The sequence below is a fragment of the Gorilla gorilla genome, chromosome 6 (assembly GCF_029281585.2).
Source record: "Gorilla gorilla gorilla isolate KB3781 chromosome 6, NHGRI_mGorGor1-v2.1_pri, whole genome shotgun sequence".
Taxonomy (NCBI): domain Eukaryota; kingdom Metazoa; phylum Chordata; class Mammalia; order Primates; family Hominidae; genus Gorilla; species Gorilla gorilla.
In genome coordinates, this window is record NC_073230.2 from 116,707,082 (window position 1) to 116,727,867 (window position 20,786).

General features: G+C 36.9%; 1 protein-coding gene and 1 long non-coding RNA gene across 7 annotated transcripts; one reads left to right on the forward strand and one right to left on the reverse strand.

Moving 5' to 3' along the window:
* Nucleotides 1-618: 618 nt before the first annotated feature.
* LOC115935330 (uncharacterized) lies at nucleotides 619-2,451 on the reverse strand. Of its 2 annotated transcripts, none has more exons than XR_010134730.1 (2): nucleotides 2,243-2,451; nucleotides 619-1,269 (listed from the first exon to the last, which is right to left on the reverse strand). It is a non-coding gene; the product is annotated as an uncharacterized lncRNA (long non-coding RNA). The 2 variants fall into 2 exon arrangements; XR_010134729.1 differs by lacking the exon at nucleotides 2,243-2,451 and adding an exon at nucleotides 1,767-1,888.
* Nucleotides 1,907-19,517, forward strand: CBLL1 (Cbl proto-oncogene like 1). 5 transcript variants are annotated; one of them, XM_004046040.4, is made up of 6 exons: nucleotides 1,907-2,046; nucleotides 6,755-6,922; nucleotides 11,279-11,379; nucleotides 11,763-11,846; nucleotides 13,279-13,352; nucleotides 16,000-19,517. In XM_004046040.4, exons 1-6 carry the CDS (start codon nucleotides 2,034-2,036, stop codon nucleotides 17,033-17,035), a joined length of 1,476 nt encoding a protein of 491 aa, XP_004046088.1. In that variant the 5' UTR covers nucleotides 1,907-2,033; the 3' UTR covers nucleotides 17,036-19,517. The 5 variants fall into 5 exon arrangements, with proteins under 5 accessions (XP_004046088.1, XP_055248609.1, XP_055248610.1 ...); XM_055392634.1 differs by having other exon boundaries at nucleotides 11,282-11,379; XM_055392635.2 differs by lacking the exon at nucleotides 1,907-2,046 and adding an exon at nucleotides 2,592-2,707.
* Nucleotides 19,518-20,786: the final 1,269 nt, after the last annotated feature.

The following is a 20,786-nucleotide window of genomic DNA, read 5'->3' on the forward strand; positions in this document are numbered from 1 at the left end:
TCTGAAGGTTAACCGTTAGCTGATAGGCTAAGTATGATAGAACAAAAAAATCAAAGCCAGTGGTGGTGATGAGCATCTGTAGTCCCAGCTACTCCGGAGGCTGAGGCATAAGGACCCCTTGAGCCTGGGAGTCCAAGGACGCAGTGAGCTATGATTGTGCCATTGTACTCCAGTTTGGGCTGCCCCATCTCTAACAAAAAATTTTTTTTTAATATGAAAAAGAAGTACTTTCTAAGTGAAAACTTTTTTGAAAAAAAAAAACCCAAATTGGTGAAAAATGCCTGACTATATCAACACTGTATTTAGAAAAATAGGGAGGTATGGGAAAAAGGTTAGGCAAGCCCCAATGCCCAAAACAATAATCCCAGAAACTGAAAGCATCTTGAAAACCACCAAGCAATACAGAACTTTACATTTAAAAAAAGCAGGGATAATTTTGATTCACAAATGTCCTTAGTTGTGAATGTACCTAAAAACTTGTTTATAAAGCTGCATATATATAGCGGAAAAATCTTTTACAAGATCTCAGGAAAATAATCACCAAATAACATGGTGCATTTAAATCGCACTGATCATCACAGCATGATTCACAGATAATACTGTACAACTACAAAGATATAACACATTGCTACACATACTTTATTTGCAATTCAGTACCATGAAAACATTTCTCTAAGAGGTCAATGTAATAATCTTTTATTGATATAGGAACTCTGGCACTGAAAGCTTGAATAACCCAAGGTAATGATGTCGTCACCAAGGGAGGACAAGAATAGAACCCAAATCCCTTGACTCCCAAGCTTGTGTTTTCCATTAATTGTGCTCCTTTCTATTCATCCAAGAGCATCAAGTGTAAAAGGCTGGAGAAAGGAGTGGACACAAATGAGCCAAGTCCGCAAGGTGGAGACTGCACTGAAGGTCCTAGGAATCGCCCCTTGGCACTTTCCTTTTGTGTTGGCTGAGGAAGATGAAAGCAGCAACAACCACAAACTCCTGGGACCAAGAACTGGAACTAGGTACTGCTTGTTGTGGTAACTCTCTTCCCCATTTTAGGCCTTTCCTTTTTAACCTCCCCTTCCGGCCAAGCCTTCGCGCTCTCTTCCCCTCCCTCGGTTTCTATCCGCTCCCGTTAGCTCCACTCCGCACATTCCTGCAAGGTGTCCCCGTTAAGAGGAGGCAGGTGCGCCGCACTGGCTCTCCACCCTCCATCCGGCCCTGGCGCCCAGTCGTCAGGTGTTCGAGAGGTTCGTAGTGTCACAAGCGCTCTCCCTAGAAAGTGAGTGGCAGTCAAGCATTATAAACGTGTTTCAACTGTAAAGAGACTTAAGAGATGGGAACCGGGGCATATACCAAGTTAGCTCTGCGTGGGTCTAGGTAGCTCGTCACGACAAAGCAAAATTTAGACAATAAGCGTTGAGACTTTCCTTCTAGCTGCGAGTTTCACAGCTCCGCCATCCCCTGAGCAACCTCCCACTGGAGGACGCCTTCCGGAGCGCGCGTGTTTACACTTTTGCTACACCAGGCGGAGGAAACAAGGGCTCGCTGACCCCGGGGGATTCCAAACCGTTACTCCGCCCGCCGGGGTGGGGCCAGCGCAACGGCCGAGCCTGCGCAGCCAGCCGGCTCCGGGGGACCCGCGCACTACAAGTCCCAGAAGGCAGCTCTCCGCGGGGGCGGGCAGTCGCCTTATCTGCTTCTGGCTCATTTTTACCACTGCTCTCTCCTTCCCCGGTCCCCCTGGTGTACTTTCCACAGTTAAAGGCTACTTTCTCTTGAAGCACATGAGGAGAAGCCTTAGCAACCTCGATACCGAAGTTCTTCGCGCGCTCGCTCTTTCTGCCTCCGCCCGAACTATGCCTGAGTCCCTCACAGGAGTTGGGTAGTAGAGGCGAGAGAAGGAAGTCTTTGCAGGCCAAAATTAGGACAACCTGCTTGGACTTCCGCCTCCCGGCCTCCGGAAGGTAGTGCGCACGCGCTCGCTGCGACTCCGGCGCGGTTGACTTCCGCTCCCACTGTGCTCTGCGAGCCGAATCATGGATCACACTGGTAAGGAGGCGGAGGCAGTGGGGGTCCCGGTTCCATGCCCCCTTGGCCGGCCTGGGGCTGGTCGCCCAGCAGGCAAAAGGGATTACGCTCGCCCCACAACACTAGGGTGTGGCAGTGAGAAGAAAGCTCACAGATGCCTTCCTGTGCCTGGCAGGGGCCTGCGGTTTCCTGGCCTACCGTCTGGTGTGATACCTACCTCCTCCGTGCCGGCAACAACCGCTCCTACTCTGGTTCTGCTGAGCTCCGAGCCCGGACCAGTGGGCGATGTAGGCCTCTGGGAAGGGAGAGCCCCGGCTCTGTTTTATTTAGCCCAGCTGCTCTGGCCTACGTTATGGAGACTGGCGGGTAGATTGCGGTCTCCGAGTCGCGGAATCCTCTTTACGCTGGGAGTGGACGGGCGAGAATGGGTTGGAGACTTCCTGCTGTCTCAGTCAGCTTTGGGCGGGTGCTGCAGTGGTCACCTCCTGTCGTCTCTCCGATCCTTTATGGACTAGAGGGGTGAAAGAAGGGAGTCTGATAGAGTTTTTGGAATCAAACTCGGAGCAGTTTTTCTACCTAAACCAAAAGCATGCCCCGCGCTTCGGCTGAGGTCCTTACTCATCATTTGAGGGTATTTACAAAGAGGAGTTTAAAATCAAGGCATTCTCATACTTTTCTCCAAGTAAGAGTGGCTCCACCCTTTGTTATGTATTTTCTGGCTTTTGCTTCTTTGTGGTTCTTGGATATTGAATGAGTGCTCTTGGAGTTATGTGCCCCATACATTTATAGCGACCATATCACAAATAGAGGAAAAAAAGGCTTTTTCTTGAGTATTGAGTTGTCCTCACTCATCAGATATCTACTTGGTTATATAATTAGGTGTGTATGTTTATTTATGTAGGTGTGTATGTTTATTTATGCAAGATACATGCAGATATCTATAGGTCGGGAGATGGAAGATGGAATGGTAAACGAGACGGACCAGGTCCGTGATAGAACTTCTGTTTTATGGAGGAACACAGACAATACGTTCTTTTTTAAAAAATTTATTATTTTTTTTAATGTTTGCGGATTATTTTGAAGAAAATAAACGAGTGCTGTGGAGAGATTCATAGGACGAAATTTCAGAGAGGGTTGTTAGGAATGGTCTTTGTGGAAGCTAAGATCTGATGGATGAGAAGAACCCAGCCCTGGGAAAAAAGCAAGAGGAAGAGCATTTCCAGCAAGTGCGAAGGCACTGAGGTAGGAAGATACAGTGAAGTCAGCTGCAGCCTCCTAATAGCCAGAGGGTAGGAGTCCTGAAGTGAGATTGGAAAGGAGGGCAGCAGGCACATCATTCAGGTCATTGAAAGCCATGGTAAACGTTTGAATTTTAATTTAAGTGAATATGAAGCCATTGAACAGAAGTGGAGGAGGAACACAGTCTCTTTTAAAAAATATAATAGGCTGTTCTATGAAGAATGGTGTAAGAGAGGGAGGTAAGAATGATGGAAAATAGCTGATTGCAGTAGACGGGAAGGGAAGGTTGGTTTGGTGAAAATGAAGGAGAATGGGGAGCTTCAGTAAATACTCTGGTGGTGTTTGAAGGAATGTGAGAGAAAGGAGAAATGCCTAGGCTTTTGGTTTGAGCAGCTAGGTAGGGTCCATTATTGAGTTGAGGAAAACTTGGGGCAGAAAACAATCTTTTTTTGTAGAGGTGAGACGGGAATTTGGGAACAAGTGTTTGGTCTTGGACTGCTAGTGTGAGATAACTACTGAGACACAGGGGAGATGCCAAGTGGAGATGAGAGGAAAGATCTGCACTGAAAATACGTATTTGGAAGTTAGTACCTTTATTTATAGCTGGTATTTTAAAGCATGAGGACAGATGAGACCACTTAAGAAGGATGTGTTCAGAGGAGAAGCCGGCCTAGAACCAGGCTGTAAAGAATTCCAGTGTTTGGGAATTTATAGAGTTGAAACTGGGATTTTGATGTTAGAATAGCAAACATTCAACTTTAGGAAAGTAATTCTTATTTGAGCCCACTGCTGGAATTATGAGTCAAGTTCCTGCCATAGTTTAGAGGCTATTATGTTAGGAAATCATAATAGGGGTGAGTGTAAAGAGTGTTTATTATCTTAATTCTTGAAGTTTAGAGATTGCCTAAGGAAGTAAAACTCATCTTAACATGAAAATACTCACGAATGAGCTGACCACTTAAAAAATTAGTTCCCTCTCAGATGTCCCTTCTGCTTAACACTAGCTTCTTACCTATTTTATTTTTTTTAAATGAATCAATCTCTTTGATGTTTAGTATCAGAAGACAGTATCAAATACTGTGCACTGATTGTGAAATAAAATTATAAACCTTGTAGAAGATTCTGGTTTTCATGAAATTTGTAAACATGAATTTGATAATTGTTTAAATCACAAAGGCTTTGACAAATGAGGAAATGCCACTTAGCTAGATAATTGAAGAATCATGACAGGATAGGCATCTCAAAAGAATAATTGTAATATTAAAGGATTAAGAGGTCCTTGGGGAAACAGATGAAACCCTTGAACATTATGCAAAAATGACCCATTTTATGATCATACCGAAACATTCAAATGTGAAAATGAAGGTGTTCTAATAGAATCTTGCCAGAAAAATTACTCCCAGGGGCTCCCCATTAACACTGGATTTATTCTTTGGTCATTCTAAGAATTAGCACTTCTGTAACTGTATCCCAGATTTTGTAAAAGATCCCAGATTCTGTAAAATATTTGTTGGTTCCTTTTATTCAAGATAAAAAATCCCCAATCTTTTTTAAACTATATGATATGGAAGTGTTGTGCCTTTTTAAAGTGAATTTATCTGAAGTGGCCAGTAGTCCTTAGTCACTTTCTATGTAATATCTAAGAAATTTTTGTTGTTAAGGACTTTATAATTTGTTACTGTATTCAAAAGAAAATAGTGCTTTATGCTCTGATTCTTAATTTAAAAACAACAAAAAGCAAAAAAGTCCCAAAGAAACCCAGAATGTTATCATTATTAAATGCTGTACCTCATGAACTTGAATCTGTGAAGCAAAGTGGGAAGGGCCAGCCGGCTCTTGAAAGTGGTAGACTATGCAAGCAACAGTAGAGACCTCAGGTGTTCAGGATGGTGTGAAAAGGACTTGTAATGAAGTGTTGGTATTTTCATTATTCACAAAGGTAAAACAATTAAACCATTTTGATATTTGAATATTTAATATTTGAGGGACAGCATTGAACTGATTATATGTCTACAACGACTTGCTTTTTAGTTCATTGGAATGTCAGGAATACTTTTTGGGCAAGGAAAAAAGTCATTCATATTTCTTTTGGCCAATGCATTGCTTGTAAGTACTTTTACATACATAAGTAACTACAATGAAAACAGATCAAATACATTAATCAGCTTGTGAGTCTGTTTAATGAAGTGTTGAAAGCTGATCAAGTTGGGTTAACCCTAACTCAAGATTCTAGCTAACCATGTAATTCCACCGCTCTTTGTTTTAGGATTAGCTGTTATAAGAGTAGTAAGTAGATTAAAATAATCGTTATGGACCCATTTTTAATTTTGTTTGATATTTTGTTCAGAAAAAGTGCAAATGAATGTGAACTTAGTGTGTGTCTGTAATCCTAGTAGCCTTGGAGGCCATTGGTACTAGCTTACTACTTCCAAATTTGGCTTTGCTGAATTTAATGTGGATGGTTTGGCTATCAGTCTTGACTGTAATATTTCCTACAGGGGCAGTTATATAACCTTGTTCAATAACTTGTCATGTTTAAAACACTACAAATTAAAAAATACGTTATTTGTATTTCCTATTTTAAGCATTTTCCTTCTTGTCTTTAGTAGGTCAAGTTAAATATTTTCTGTATTATATATTTTCATCTACTTGAAAAAAGGTAACTCTTAAGCTTTAGATGGAGTCAGTTCTATGAAATAATACTCCTGTTACTCATGGGACAAGAATTAATTTATTCTATAGACAATAACAAGCAAAGACTCCAGGGACTAGAAAGTGACACTTGTTTAGACCTAGTTGTAGTATACGAACTTTGCATCCTCTTAAATTATAATTTTCCATTACAGTGCCGACTAAGAACTCAGTCACATGTTATAGCACAAATACATTATTGCATGTTTTTACTACTAAATGGTATAATGATTTTTACTATATTTCTGAATGATTTTTAGAATAATTATTTTACGCTTAAGGAATAATCACATTTCTTAACTTCATTTTCAAATGCATTATTTAATTTTGCCTTCATCAGTGTAAGTTCAGTTTACTAAATTTATTTTCTGCTTTGCATGCTTGATGATCAGACATGGAGACAGGGATGGTTTTCGTTCTTTTTCTCCTTCTTACTCTTTTTCTTTTAAAAAATTCTCTTGTAGTTCAAGACAGTGGTTCTTGGGTTCATTAATGGTTTCATGTTTCTGTAAACTTCTCTGGAATTATATGAAAAATTTTATTCGCTTTTCTAGGGAGAGGTCCTATAACTTTTATCAATTTCTTAAAGGATTCCATATCTCAAAAGGGGTTAAAAAGCATTGCCTTAAGTGTTGATCCAAAATAAATAAAATTAGCAGTTAAACTTAATGTAATATTGAAAATCAGAACCCAGATCTTTAACCTTGATAATGTTAGGTATGTTGTTTTAATACCTGTGGCAGAATAATCTTTAAAAAGAAAAACTAAAAGAAATTACAACTTTTTTTCCCTAACACAGACAATGAGTTACAAGGCACTAATAGTTCTGGATCCTTGGGTGGTCTTGATGTTCGCAGACGAATTCCTATAAAGCTCATCTCCAAACAAGCAAACAAAACGAAACCTGCACCGCGAACTCAAAGAACTATAAACAGGATGCCTGCAAAGGCTCCACCTGGTGATGAAGGTAATTTGTTTAACTAATAGGTCCAACACTCTTTCTGTTTTATCTGATTGCTTCGGACAGTCTGTGTGATCTTATAGCTACTTCTTTTTGTCTTACATATTCTATTCATTCTTCAACCTTCTTTGACTTCTCATTGTAGCACATTGTATTTTTATTTTCCTTTATAAATATTTTTTGATTTGGTTCCTTTTGTTGTTGAAAGCAATACTGCCCATTGTTCAATAATCTCAACAGTATTGCAGAAAGCATAACATTAAAAGTAAAATCCTTCTATCCAAAGATAATCCCTGTTGACTTTTTTATACAAAAGTATTAATTTTTTATGTGTAGTTGCCATTTTTTCACGTAATATGCATTTGAGATTTTTTTCTTATCAGTACATACAGATGTGCCTCATTAAAAAAATAGGTTTGGATATTTATAGATATACCATAATTTATTTAACAGTTTTTCCAGTTTTTTCTGTTACAAAAAATGTTGCACCAAATATTCTTGGACATACAGTTTAGTATGTATACTTTGTAGAATTTGTACTTTGCACAGATTTGGCCTTTTTTCTTTTTAAGAGCAATTTGACAGTACTTGTCAAACTCTAAAATCCACAGTATCTGTCAAGTTTTAAAATATCCAAATTTGTAGTTTTAAAGTCTTTGGAATTAAAAAAAATAAAATAAAAAGATATGTTAGTTTTTACTCCCATACACCAATACTGAGTACTAGAAACCTTTTAAAATTTTTGTTTTGATGTAAATTTATTTTAATTATGAAAGAGTGTATATTTTTTCATAGTATTGATCATTCTTGTTTAGATCCTTTCTTCTGAGTTCTTTGTAAATTAATAGGGTTTTTGTTACATGTTATGTATGTGCGTGTGTGTATATATATATTTTTGTTTGTTTGTTTGTTTTTGTTTTTTTGAGACTGAGTCTTACTCTGTTGCCTGGGCTGGAATGCAGTGGTGGGATCATGGCTCGATATTCCAGGCTCAAGTGATCTTTCCACCTCAGTCTCCTGAGGAGCTGGGACTACAGGTGCACCCCACCTGCCTGGCTAATTTTTTATATTTAATTTTTGTAGTCATGGAGTCTTGCTATGTTGCCCAGGCTGGTTTTGAACTCCTGGCCTCAACAGTCCTCTTGCCTTAGCCTCCCAAGGTGCTGGGATTACAGGCGTGAGCCACTGTGCCTGGCCTATATTGTATATATTCTTCATTTGTCTTTTGAATTTTGTATACAAAATATTTATTGCAGAGAATCTTTTTTTTTTTTGAGACAGAGTCTTGCGCTGTCACCCAGGCTGGAGTGCAGTGGCGGGATCTCGGCTCACTGCAAGCTCTGCCTCCCAGGTTCATGCCATTCTCCTGCCTCAGCCTCCCGAGTAGCTGGGACTACAGGTGCCCGCCACCACGCCCAGCTAATTTTTGTATTTTTAGTGGAGACGGGGTTTCACTGTGTTAGCCAGGATGGTCTCGATCTCCTGACCTCATGATCCGCCCGCGTCGGCCTCCCAAAGTGCTGGGATTACAGTTATTGCAGAGAATCTTGAAGAGTCTATATAGTCAGATATCCAGTCTTTGCTTTTATGACTTCTGGGTTTTGTGACATTATTTGAAAGGCCTTCCCCTATTTCACCAGTATGAAAGAGTTTTTCCATCTTACCCTTGATTACAGGTTAGCAAACTATGTCTGTGGGCCAAATGTAGCCCTGTTTTTATAAACAATTTTATTGGAACACAGCTATGCTCATTCATTTAAGTATTATCTATGGGGGCTTTCACACTATAATGGTAGAGTTGAGTAATTGTGATTGAGACCATATGGTCCACAAAGCGTAAATATTTACTATTTAGCCTTTCACAGAAAAAGTTCACTGATACTGCTTTAGAACATTTATGGTTATTAAGGGGAAAAAAGGTGGGGTCTGGCTTTTTTTTTTTTCCCTCAAAACATTGTCCCAACTCTTTTCCTTGCTGAATAGGAATTTTACTGTTATCATATATATGTTAAAGCAGCAGTCCCTAATCTTTTTGGCACCAGGACTGGTTTCGTGGAAGACAGTTTTTCCACAGATGGAGAGTGAGGGCAGGGTGCGGGGAGTGGTTTCGGGATGCAACTGTTGCATTAGTTAGATTCTCGTAAGGACCACCAACCTAGATCCCTCTCTTGCACGGTTCACAATAGGGTTTGCGTTCCTGTGAGAATCTAATGAGGCTGCTGATCTGACGGGAGGCGGAGGCAGAGGTCAAGTGGTAATGCTCCCTAGCCCTTCCCTCACCTCCTGCTGTGTGGCTGCATTCCTAACAGGCCAAGGGTACTGGTCCAAGGCCTGGGAGTTGGGGACCCCTGTATTAAAAGTATTTTTTTGTATTTCTAGACTTTCTGTTCTATTCCAGCAATTTGTCTGTATTTATTTTGTAGAATCAAACTGCTTTAGTTACAACATACGTTATGGTTTCTTTTATCGTAGGGTTCCTCTGCCATCTAAACAAGTATATTTCAAGTCAAAATGTTAGAAATCGTGTTAGTAATAACCTAGGGCTGCTGTTGCACTACCATCTAATTTAGGGTCACTCCTGCTTTGGCTTTGTTTAAAAAAATAGTTTTTTAAAACAACACGTTAGTGTACAAATACATTCTTGAATAGTTCAAACAATGCAGAAAAGCCAAAATCCTTTTCTCTCCTTTCCCTCTCGGATTTTGGAGTAAAATAAGTTTGTTTTTGATTGTTGTTTTCCTAGGCATCAATCAAAATATATATCATTTAATGATGGGAGTACAGGTGGAACTACTCTGAAAAATGATAATGTGCTCCTAATTTCCTTGGCTGTTATCTCAATAATTTTCTGGTTTGAAAAATTGAGTTTCTGCCGGGTGTGGTGGCTCACGCCTGTTTTCCCAGCACTTTGGGAGGCTGAGACGGGCGGGTCTTGAGGTCAGGAGATTGAGACCATCCTGGCTAACACAGTGAAACCTCGTCTCTACTAAAAATACAAAAAATTAGCTGGGTGTGGTGGCGGGCGCCTGTAGTCCCAGCTACTCGGGAGGCCGAGGCAGGAGAATGGCGTGAACCTGGGAGGTGGAGCGTGCAGTGAGCGGAGATTGCGCCACTGCACTCCAACCTGGGCGACAGAGTGAGACTCTGTCTCAAAAAAAAAAAAAAAAAAAGAAAAGAAGAATTGAGTTTCCTTATTTTGAATTTTAGATCACACCAGCTTTTCTAAGGTGTAAATGGGTGATATAGGAGCCTAGGAACACTCAGGTGTAACTTATAAGAGCATCCTGACTTTGGATTATACATTCGTATTGGCAGTAATTAAATAGCAGTACACTGAAGTGTCTATCAGCTTCAAAAACTTCTTGCATCATTGTTTGTGTGTTAATGTGAATGTGTCTCTCTCTGTGTGTGTGTCTGTGTCTGTGTATAGGTGCTGTAATTTAGTCATGTGGGTAAAGTTAAAACTTGTGTGCTTGGCTACTCTGTTTACCAGTTCTAGGGCCAAAAGAGTCGTGAGAAGCCTGGCTCCTTGGAGGGATATATTTGTCTGCTCAGCTTTACTTTAGGTAATTGGATTCTACCTAGAATTCCCATCAGACTGTTGATTGGTTTTCTGTTCTTTTGTAGGAGATGAGAAGATTGCCATCAACTTTTTAATTAGGCCAGAGAAATTGAGCCCCTTTCATCTTCATATATCTTAAGTTTATTGATATTGATAAATGCATTGTAGGAAAGGATACATGAGAATACGATATGGCTCCTGTTGTTTGGGTAATTAATCAGGGAGTGGTTTTAATTGACAGGATGAAATATGAATATCTTAAAGTGTCTAAATCACTAATTTTAGGGCTAAAGAAGAGGATAACTTGTTTGCTAATAAAATCCATAGAATGCTTTATGTTTTCATTATGCTATTGGCAATAAAATCAGTCTCTTAGCATACCATTTTTGTATCTAGACTAGAATAAATGGTGATCAATATCTTAAAAATTTGTGCAACAAGCATGATCATCAGTAAAGTTTTACATTAGAAATAGTTCCATGAATTGATAAGAGCATTTGAATGGGAGTCAAGAGATCTGAGGTCTGTTCCTGGCTTTGCCACTTATCTTCTATATGTTGAGTTATTATGAGTCTCCATACAGTAATATTCTCAATAATGAAGTAAAAGAGTTGGACTAGATCACCAAGATCACTTCTAACTGATGTTTTAAAGTAATCTTGATTGTCTTATTCTTAGAAAAGCTTTGAAAGGCATCAGATGAGCTTTTTAGTGAAAAGGTCTATTTTGCCATGTATATGTGCTTCCAAAATGAAATTTGAGATTTGGAAAGTTAATGGGCAATACTTTTTTTTTCTCAGAAGGATTTGATTATAACGAAGAAGAACGGTATGACTGTAAAGGGGGTGAGCTGTTTGCAAATCAGCGAAGATTTCCTGGACACCTTTTTTGGGACTTTCAGGTATAATTAAAAATGAAAAATTGTGTTATAACAATAAAATATTTTAAGTATTAAATACTTAAAATGTTTTATTGGAGTAATGCACAATACATTAAGAATGTTATGAACTTATTATAACTATGATTTTCAGCACATACAAATCATTTAATACTCTATTTTCAAGAATAATTTGAAGTAATTTTCAGTAAAATCAATAACTGTTAACACTAAGAAGAAAAACTAATGGTATCACAGCTAATGGTGGGGAATAAATGAAGATTATACCAAGAGGCTTCTATTTCTAATTGTTTTAACAACTTTTATAGAATATTGACCAATTCATTGTGTAGATACAATCTTTAGAATTGTGTAAGAAGGTAATTTTAATTATATCATTTCAACAGATAAACATCTTAGGTGAAAAGGATGATACACCAGTTCATTTCTGTGACAAGTGTGGATTGCCTATTAAAATCTATGGGAGAATGGTAAGTATAATTAAATATTGTTTTTGTAAGTAAGCATTTGCATAGAGGTGGGGTTCTGAAATTTAGATAGGTTTATCATTGTTTAATGACTAAGTTTGTGAAATTTTAAATAAGTATGAAATAACTAAAGGAAGTATTGGAATACTATGAATTTAATATGATTATCTTGACAAATTGTTGAATTCTTATAAAATATTAAATAAAACTGAAAATTAGAATAATTTCTGAAAACTGATTTCTTTGGAGTGTTTGATACCAGTGAATTTACAGTTATTCTAGTTTATTAAGGAAATTTTTGTTTCTTAATAAATAGAACAAAACTGCTTATTTTTGAAGGCCACAATTTTTTACATAAAACTGCATTAATAATATTTATAATTTCTCTTTTTTTCCTGAGGCTCAGAGAGGCTTAATAGTAATTATTATTTCTGAAAATTGAATTATAATCATTAAAAAAATTTTACAATCCTAACTGTAATTTTATAGTAATTTTCACATTTCTTCCCTCCAAAAAAGATAGTTTTGCATTTGCCTTTAGAAAAAAAAATTGAATTCAGTAACATACCTGTGATGGTAGATGGCGTGGATTATGCACTGTTGCTTTGCTCAACATCATAGTAAAGAAATAGTAACAGGCTGTGAATTTAAAAATGTGGTTCTAACATCATTTAATGTATCCTTCTGATTGATTTTTAGATTTTTATTAGTTAATTAACTTAAAACTACCAGAGGAAGATGCTGCTTACATTAAGTATAGGACATACTTGTTATTTTACTGCATTGGAATAGTTTCAGGAGAAACAAGATTAAAAAAAAAAAAACCCACATAATTAAAAGTATTCTTCAGGAGTTTTTGACCTGCAGGGGGCTGGGTGTGGTGGCTCACACCTATAATCCCAGGGCTTTGGGAGGCTGAGGTGGGAGGATTGCCAGAGGCCAGGAGTTTGGGACCAGCCTGGACAATTTAGTGAGACCGTGTCTGTACAATAAAATAAAATAATTAGCCTGGTGTGGTGGCACACACCTGTGTTCCTCGCTATTCTGGAGGCTGAGGTGGGAACATCAGCCAGGAGTTTGAGGTTACAGTGAGCTGTGATCACACCACTGGACTCCAGCCTGGGCAACAGAGCAAGATCTGTTTCTTAAAAAAAAGGAAAACAACGTGTGGGGACTATGGGTGAAATTTATAGGGTTTACACCTCCAGAAAGTATAAGCAAATGCATGTGTGTACATTTATTGGGAAAAGAGCCATAGTTTTTTTCATGTTCTCAAAAGGCTTTGTGATTGAAAAAGGTTATTATAATTAGTACTTAATAAATGTTCATTTTAACAGGTATTCTCAAGTGTCTTCTAAGCCTTATGTATAGGTTACTATATGTATATATATTTTAAGTTCTAATATGCTTAACTGTAATATGTCTTTGTTTACAGATTCCATGCAAGCATGTTTTTTGCTATGACTGTGCTATTTTACATGAAAAAAAGGGAGATAAGATGTGTCCAGGGTAAGATAAGATTATCATTACCTTTTTTAAATAATAAAGTTTTAGTGCAATGATTTATAAGTTGGATTAAAGGTTAGGGAGTGATGTAAATCAGGCAGGAGATGAAACATACAGACATGGCTAATCTTTTTCTGGGAGCCCAGCTTGCGTTAGGTTTCTCTTTAATATAGGGCAAGGTAGCCACTGTCAGTCAACTCAAATTGGTCAAAATGAAATCTGTTTGCCATTATAGAAGTATTATTATAAACAAAAAAGTTACTTTTTTTAATGGGACATTAAAGAAGTATTAAGATATATTGAGAGCAAAGACTCCAGAATTAGAATTCCTGGGTTCGAATCCTTGTTCTGCTATTTATTAGCTGTTTTACTGTCATAGGCTATTCTTTATTGATAAAATGAGACTGATAATAGTACCTACCTCCTTGAGGTATTTTTAGGATTAAATGAGGTTTTATATATATATAACATACGTACACAGATACATATATATAGTAGCTGGCATATAGTAAGCACTGTATATATAAGCTCTTGTTACTTTCAAATCTGATTATTGTATTTGGAGTATATCTTAGAACACCATCATTACATAGTCTCAAACAAGTTATAAAAAGTTAGGTCCATTTTGGGATGGTCTTGAAGAAAACAGAATTAAGAATTTTTATATCAGTTCAGAATCCTTGATAAGGAAGGCTTAAGAAAGAATGAAAGATACTTGCTTGGAGTAGCCATAGGCTTCTTAGATCACTTATAACCTGTGCTTAAAGCTACACCAAGATTTGTGGTATTGATTGATAACAAAGCTGTGGACACTTGTCAGCAATGATTCCCTTTTATGGTGTAGGAAAATTTGACGTCACCAGGAGAGAAAGGGGTGATTTGACAGCTCAGTGACAACTAATTCTCTTGGCATGTTTTTATTATCATTTTAAAGTAACAGATTATAACATTTGTTCTATGAATTTAAAAAATATTTTGTTTATAGAATTATAATTCAGAAGAATTAAGACATTAGAAATACATATCACTTGTTTTTTGGGTGTTTTCTCTCGGGCCTAATTTTTCAGCATGGTATGCATTCATTTTAAGTTACATAGTAAATTTAATTGCTTCATCGGGATAAAGGATTTCAGATGTGATAAAACATTATTTAGAGGACTTTTAAAGGTTTCCTCTTTTGTATAAGTATTAAAAGGAAATTAAAAGGTACTTATTGTTTAAAGAAATTACTTCCCAAGGTACTAAATGTAACTAATGTACTGAATATTCTAATGTACTAACCTTACTAATGGACTTAAATGTAACAAAGTACTAAATGTCACACCTCACTTATGTGGTCCTTAGTAGCAATTTTAGGACAGAAGCCTATCTGGATTAACAGACCCAGATCAGGAAGTGAAGAAATGGCAGTCAGAGTTAAACAGTATATATTACTGTTCTTAAGCACCACCCAAGAGAAAGTGCTTCACATCTTGTTAAGGTGGAGATAGTTCGGAGTTTACAGTGACCTAGAAGCAAAAAGTGTGCCAGATGGCCACTAAAGGGAAGCATAATAACATCAATAAGGAGTGCCAGCCTTATAGTAAGGATGGAAAGATAGACACAACTCAAAATCAAGAGTATAGAGCCATTTAGTATAGTGTCAAATGACCTGACATACATATTCAATGATAATTGCTTATATATGTATACACACATATATTTATATGTAGTGCTTAATTGGGGATTAAATACTGTCACTTTCATTGTTTCATTTGATATTAATATTCTTTTAGGTAATATGAAATAGATATAAAAACATTGTGAAGTAGGTAGATACTTTAACCTCATTGTATAAATGAAGAAACAAACTCAAAAATGGTTCAATGACTTCAAATTACTGAGCCAATACCAGATCCAAGATCTTCAGATTCCTATTTCAGTCCTCTTTCCCCACTGTGTCAAGAAAGCTGCAATGGCAATTATGGATTAAATATGGTAAATGAAAAATAGTTATAATTTTGACCCTGAGTTTTTAGAAAATGTTAAGTTAAATTTAGTGCTCACAAATTAGAAAGTTAGCAAAGTGTAAATTTGTCTGACAGTTGAGAAAAAACCGTTCCTTAAAGGACTTTTAGTAGTCAAGGCTTGGATTGAAATTGTTTGTTTAATGTTAAGAACCCTAATGATGAGGCTGATGTTACTTGTTGTAGTCCTTGCAGTGTCTTCTACTTACTGTTTTCCACTTAGTATTATTTGCTCAACAAACAGTTATCACTCAATAATACCATACAAGTTTGAATTCCATGATTGTAAGTAATCTACCCATTGGTTTTTTTCTTGCTGGGTTTTTTGGCAAATGGATGCAGAAGGTACAATTGTTTGAGAAAATTGGATAAATTCTAGGCCTTGGGAAGAATGAGGTCTCTTCTTGAAACATACCGTTTGATATTAGGAGTTCTGAAGTTGGCAGAAATGCCTATCTTAATGGCTAACAGACAACAAAGTAGGGAAGATTAAAGGTTTGCGTAGAATAACTGTAACTTCTAATTGTGGACGTTTGCTATGTTTTATGTAACAGTCAAATTTTAAAAACAGGCATATTTTTGAAAATTACATAATTTTTTGTATTCTCTTTTAGTAAATCACATTTTTTTCCCTTCCAATTTAGCTGTAGTGATCCTGTGCAGCGAATTGAGCAGTGTACACGAGGTTCTCTCTTCATGTGTAGCATTGTTCAAGGGTGCAAGAGAACATATTTGTCTCAGAGAGACTTACAGGCTCATATCAACCATCGCCATATGAGAGCTGGAAAACCTGTTACCCGTGCTTCACTTGAAAATGTTCATCCTCCTATTGCCCCACCACCAACTGAAATCCCTGAGCGTTTTATAATGCCACCAGACAAGCACCATATGAGCCATATTCCGCCAAAGCAGCACATCATGATGCCACCACCTCCTTTGCAACATGTGCCACATGAGCACTATAATCAGCCACATGAGGATATTCGTGCTCCTCCAGCAGAATTGTCCATGGCTCCACCTCCACCTCGATCGGTCAGTCAGGAAACCTTTCGTATTTCAACAAGAAAACACAGCAATTTAATAACCGTCCCTATTCAGGATGACTCAAATTCAGGTGCTAGAGAACCACCACCTCCTGCCCCAGCACCTGCTCACCATCATCCTGAATATCAGGGTCAACCAGTGGTATCGCACCCTCATCATATTATGCCTCCACAGCAACATTATGCACCACCCCCACCTCCTCCACCACCAATAAGCCATCCAATGCCACATCCTCCCCAGGCTGCAGGTACTCCTCACTTGGTATATAGCCAAGCTCCACCTCCACCAATGACCTCTGCTCCACCACCAATAACCCCTCCCCCTGGACATATTATTGCCCAGATGCCACCTTATATGAATCATCCTCCTCCAGGACCTCCCCCACCTCAACACGGTGGTCCACCTGTAACTGCACCCCCTCCTCACCATTATAATCCTAACTCATTACCCCAGTTCACTGAAGATCAAGGAACTCTGAGCCCTCCATTTACACAACCAGGGGGAATGAGTCCTGGTATATGGCCTGCACCAAGAGGGCCACCTCCTCCTCCACGATTGCAGGGTCCGCCTTCTCAAACCCCACTTCCTGGACCACATCATCCAGATCAGACGAGATATAGACCGTATTACCAATGATAATAGTATTTTGAACGGAAGATATGAGGGGGAAAAAACTTATGTATAGTCAATCTTTTAATTAAGCTTTGACTGTTTTGGGAAGGAAGAGTACCTCTTACCGAGGTAGTATAAAACACATAGGGTCTTGTTTCTTAAAATGGTTTTAAATCTTGACCTTAAGATTGATTTCAAGTACCATACTGTAGTACAGATAAGTGGCTCAGTTGAGCACAGCTATATTTTAACATCTCTTTGTTCCCCTAGTTTAGTAAATTGACCCAGAGGTGACCATTTGTTAAAAATTCGAAAAAATTTTTCATTGTTTTACTTCAAAAGTATTGTTTTGTTAAACCCAACGTTTAGTTTTTCTTGTGATACATTTTGTTAACCTGTGTAAAAGGATTAAATTTCAATATGGTTGTAAAAATGCTATTTTTATGTGAATTTAAGTGCAGCCACATACTGTTTTTTAAACCATATGTTTTACCACTAATTTCCCAAAGTTATAATAAAATCCTAAAAGTAAAAATCTACTAGAATTTGCTGTAAGGCAGACTGTTAAATGATAGAGAATTATTTCACATTTTAGGCACTGAAATGTTGAGGTTTCGAGGTATAGTAAGTATACAATGCACTTCACTTGGATGCCTTTTCATTTTTAGGCAGCCTCAGGAGCACCAAAATACATTGGAGTTCTAGTACTAAGATATATTTGTTCGTAATGTTAAAAGACATTACTAATTATTTGGAAAGAGATGGCCAAAATAATCAACTCTACGGGCTTCAAGCTGGTGGGGGAATGCTGTTACTCATTAATGCTTTTTTACTGAATGGTCGGAATCACATATGCACCACACATACTGATCTTAAGTCACATTATTTTATAGAACTGTTTAAATGGGTTTAAATGGTGTTCTTTAGATGAAATGTGTTCTGTTTTGTTCATTGTCTTAAACTGAATAGGGCTGAATAGGCTTTATGTAATTCTTCATTTCATGGTAGAGTTTGATGCTGTGTTTAAGTGGGTTCTTGTTTATAGGATTTTCAACTACAGTTTGAATGCCATGGAGGAATTTGAATAATATATTAATGAAGGACATATTCTTGTAATCACAAATTTGCATTTGCTCAGGTTTCATTGCTGTGTGATAGGATTTTTCCTCTAACTTGAAATTTAAAAACTTTTATTTCCTATTCCTTTTGTTGGTAAAGCAGTCTGAATTTGGAACGTTTTAGCATGGAGTCAACAGTGAAGACTACCAGATAATTTTGTATTGGAGAAGAGGAAATAACAGCTAAATTGTGGATTTCAGTGCTTTACATGGTGCCTTTCGAGTCAGCTTTTACATTATAGGGGCTTGTTATAGTTTAGCTAAGATGACCACTTAACAGTTTATATAGAACTCATATGTATAAATCAACATTCTTAGGATATTATTTATATCCTTTGAATAAATCCCTGTGAAGTTTTTCCTCCCCACTAAAATGGTGCATAATAAAACATGAAATATGTAGTATGCAGATATCATTTATTAGATAGTTTGTAGTGTATACATTTAGAACATACTTCTTTTGACAAAGGGTGATCTGATTGCTAATTTACCATTTTATTCTGTCAGGTACAGGTGAAACAAATTCTCGAATGATCAGATGCAAAATCATTTCTGAACCCTAGAGCAGAAGTTAGAAATAACAATATGGCCGTTTCAACCTTGACTGGCCAAAAATAACTAATAAACTTCTTTGTTTTAAGTCAGGCAGGTGATTTTCTACATTTAGCAGTTTGAAAGTCCAGTGTTAATGCAATATTTCTAGTGAGAAATGCTTGTTATTAAAAGCATGGGAGTGATAGTATGAAATGGTGGTGAGTGCTTCTATCATATTACTGTAGGTACTTGGACTGGTGCAAACTTGATTCCTTTTCATCCCCCTGTTTAGGAGCTATTAAAATATTACTGTTAAAAATCCAAACCATTCTTTGTTCCATGTAATAAGAAAATAGCCAAAATCACTTTAGAGCTTCTCAACTATTTATGAAGAGCTATCCTTCTTTTATTGAAAGTCACTAGAGTTGAATGTGGTAAGAAACCACTTAGCCTATGTATTGGATGAGAAAGTCAGTATCATGATAAAATTTTGAATTAAGAGAACCCTTGTAGAGTTTTTAAAAAATGATTTATTTTCAATTAGGTTTAAGAAATCTATGTTATGCAGGGAGGCATATCAGATGAATGTTGTAGCAGACAAAAGTTTTAAATCGTGTTAGACTTGAATTCATCAATTGTTTGAATGAGGGTGGGTGGGTAGAAGGATAACAAAATTACTGTTAGTGTTTCTTTCCTTACAGAAAAAGATGTGAATCCCAGCCTTATTTCAGGGAAGCCTTTGTAGCTATGATGGACATAAGTCTAAATTAAATGTATGTATGTTTCATTATATTGCTCTTAAGACTACTGAGGTGGCAGTTTAATTCTTAAAAACAATAAAATGGAAGCATAAATACTGTTTTGCCTAGATGAATTTTTATGTTTTGGCACATTTGGGAGAATGCAGAATTTTCCATGTTTATATTGATACAACTTTCTACAGTAAAATTAAGTTCACTTCTAAAAGATTAAAAACATCAAGTTGAATGTCATATTCATTGGCATGTTTATTCAGAGTATAATACAGTATTTGGGGAAATATCTGTTGCAAAGACTGTAAGAAACTATATTCATTTTGCCTTGTAAAAACTACTTGCTCAAAATTATCATGTAAATACTAATTAGATACCACTGAAATGTAAATGGAAGAGATATTTGAACATATCTTTTAAAGTCAATAAGAGGCTGTATGAAGTATACAGAACTGCCGAAGGCTTTGTTCTGACTAATATATTGGAAGAGTATCTTTTGTAATCTTTTTGGGAAAACTCTACAGTTCCGTCTTTCATTTTTTGAAAATGCCCCATATTATGAGTACATGAAAAAAGTGCATGAGTACTCAAAGATATTTCTTCATTAGATTAGCCGTCAAATTAGTATGTTGATGTTAAGCATATATAAACATATTATGTTCTGACTGAAGTGAACTTACTCTTCATACTAATATAAACATACTATATTCTGATTGAAGTGGACTTACTACTCTTCACTGGTTTGTAATTTGCTAAATTATGGCCTAGAAACCAATCAGTTTGCTTAATAAAGTATATGTGTAATCAAAGCAGTATCAGATATACTAGGCTTAACGAGAAGTGGAGATAAGCCAGGTAAAATACTTGGCAGTGATGCTAATAAAACCTAATTTGGATTTTTAAACATCTTGTTTTGATTCATGTCCCTTCAGTTTTCCATCATTGAGGGAAAAAGTTTTAAGGCAGAATTCTTAACACTTTAGTGCTTAATTTTCCCACATCCCCATCTTTAAAAATTTTGTATTTTTTGGCACTGTAGAAGCACAGGATTGAAGCGAACAATAATAAGTCATGGGTTTAGTTCTCCAAATTGGGTAGGACTTCTTTAAAAAAAATCTATTCACTTAAAAATGTTAAAACTTTTTTTTTTTTTTTGGTAAAAGGATTATTCTGACTGTGTGATAAGACAAAGGAGGCTAAGATGGAAGCAGAGGGACCAGTTAGTAGGGTGTTTTAATAATTTACACAGGAGATGATGGTGGTAACATTACAGGTATCAAGAAGTGGGAAGTGGGTGACTTGTGGAAGGATATACATAAAGATACATATATATGAATTATTGATTTATAAAGTTAAATACCTATTATATAT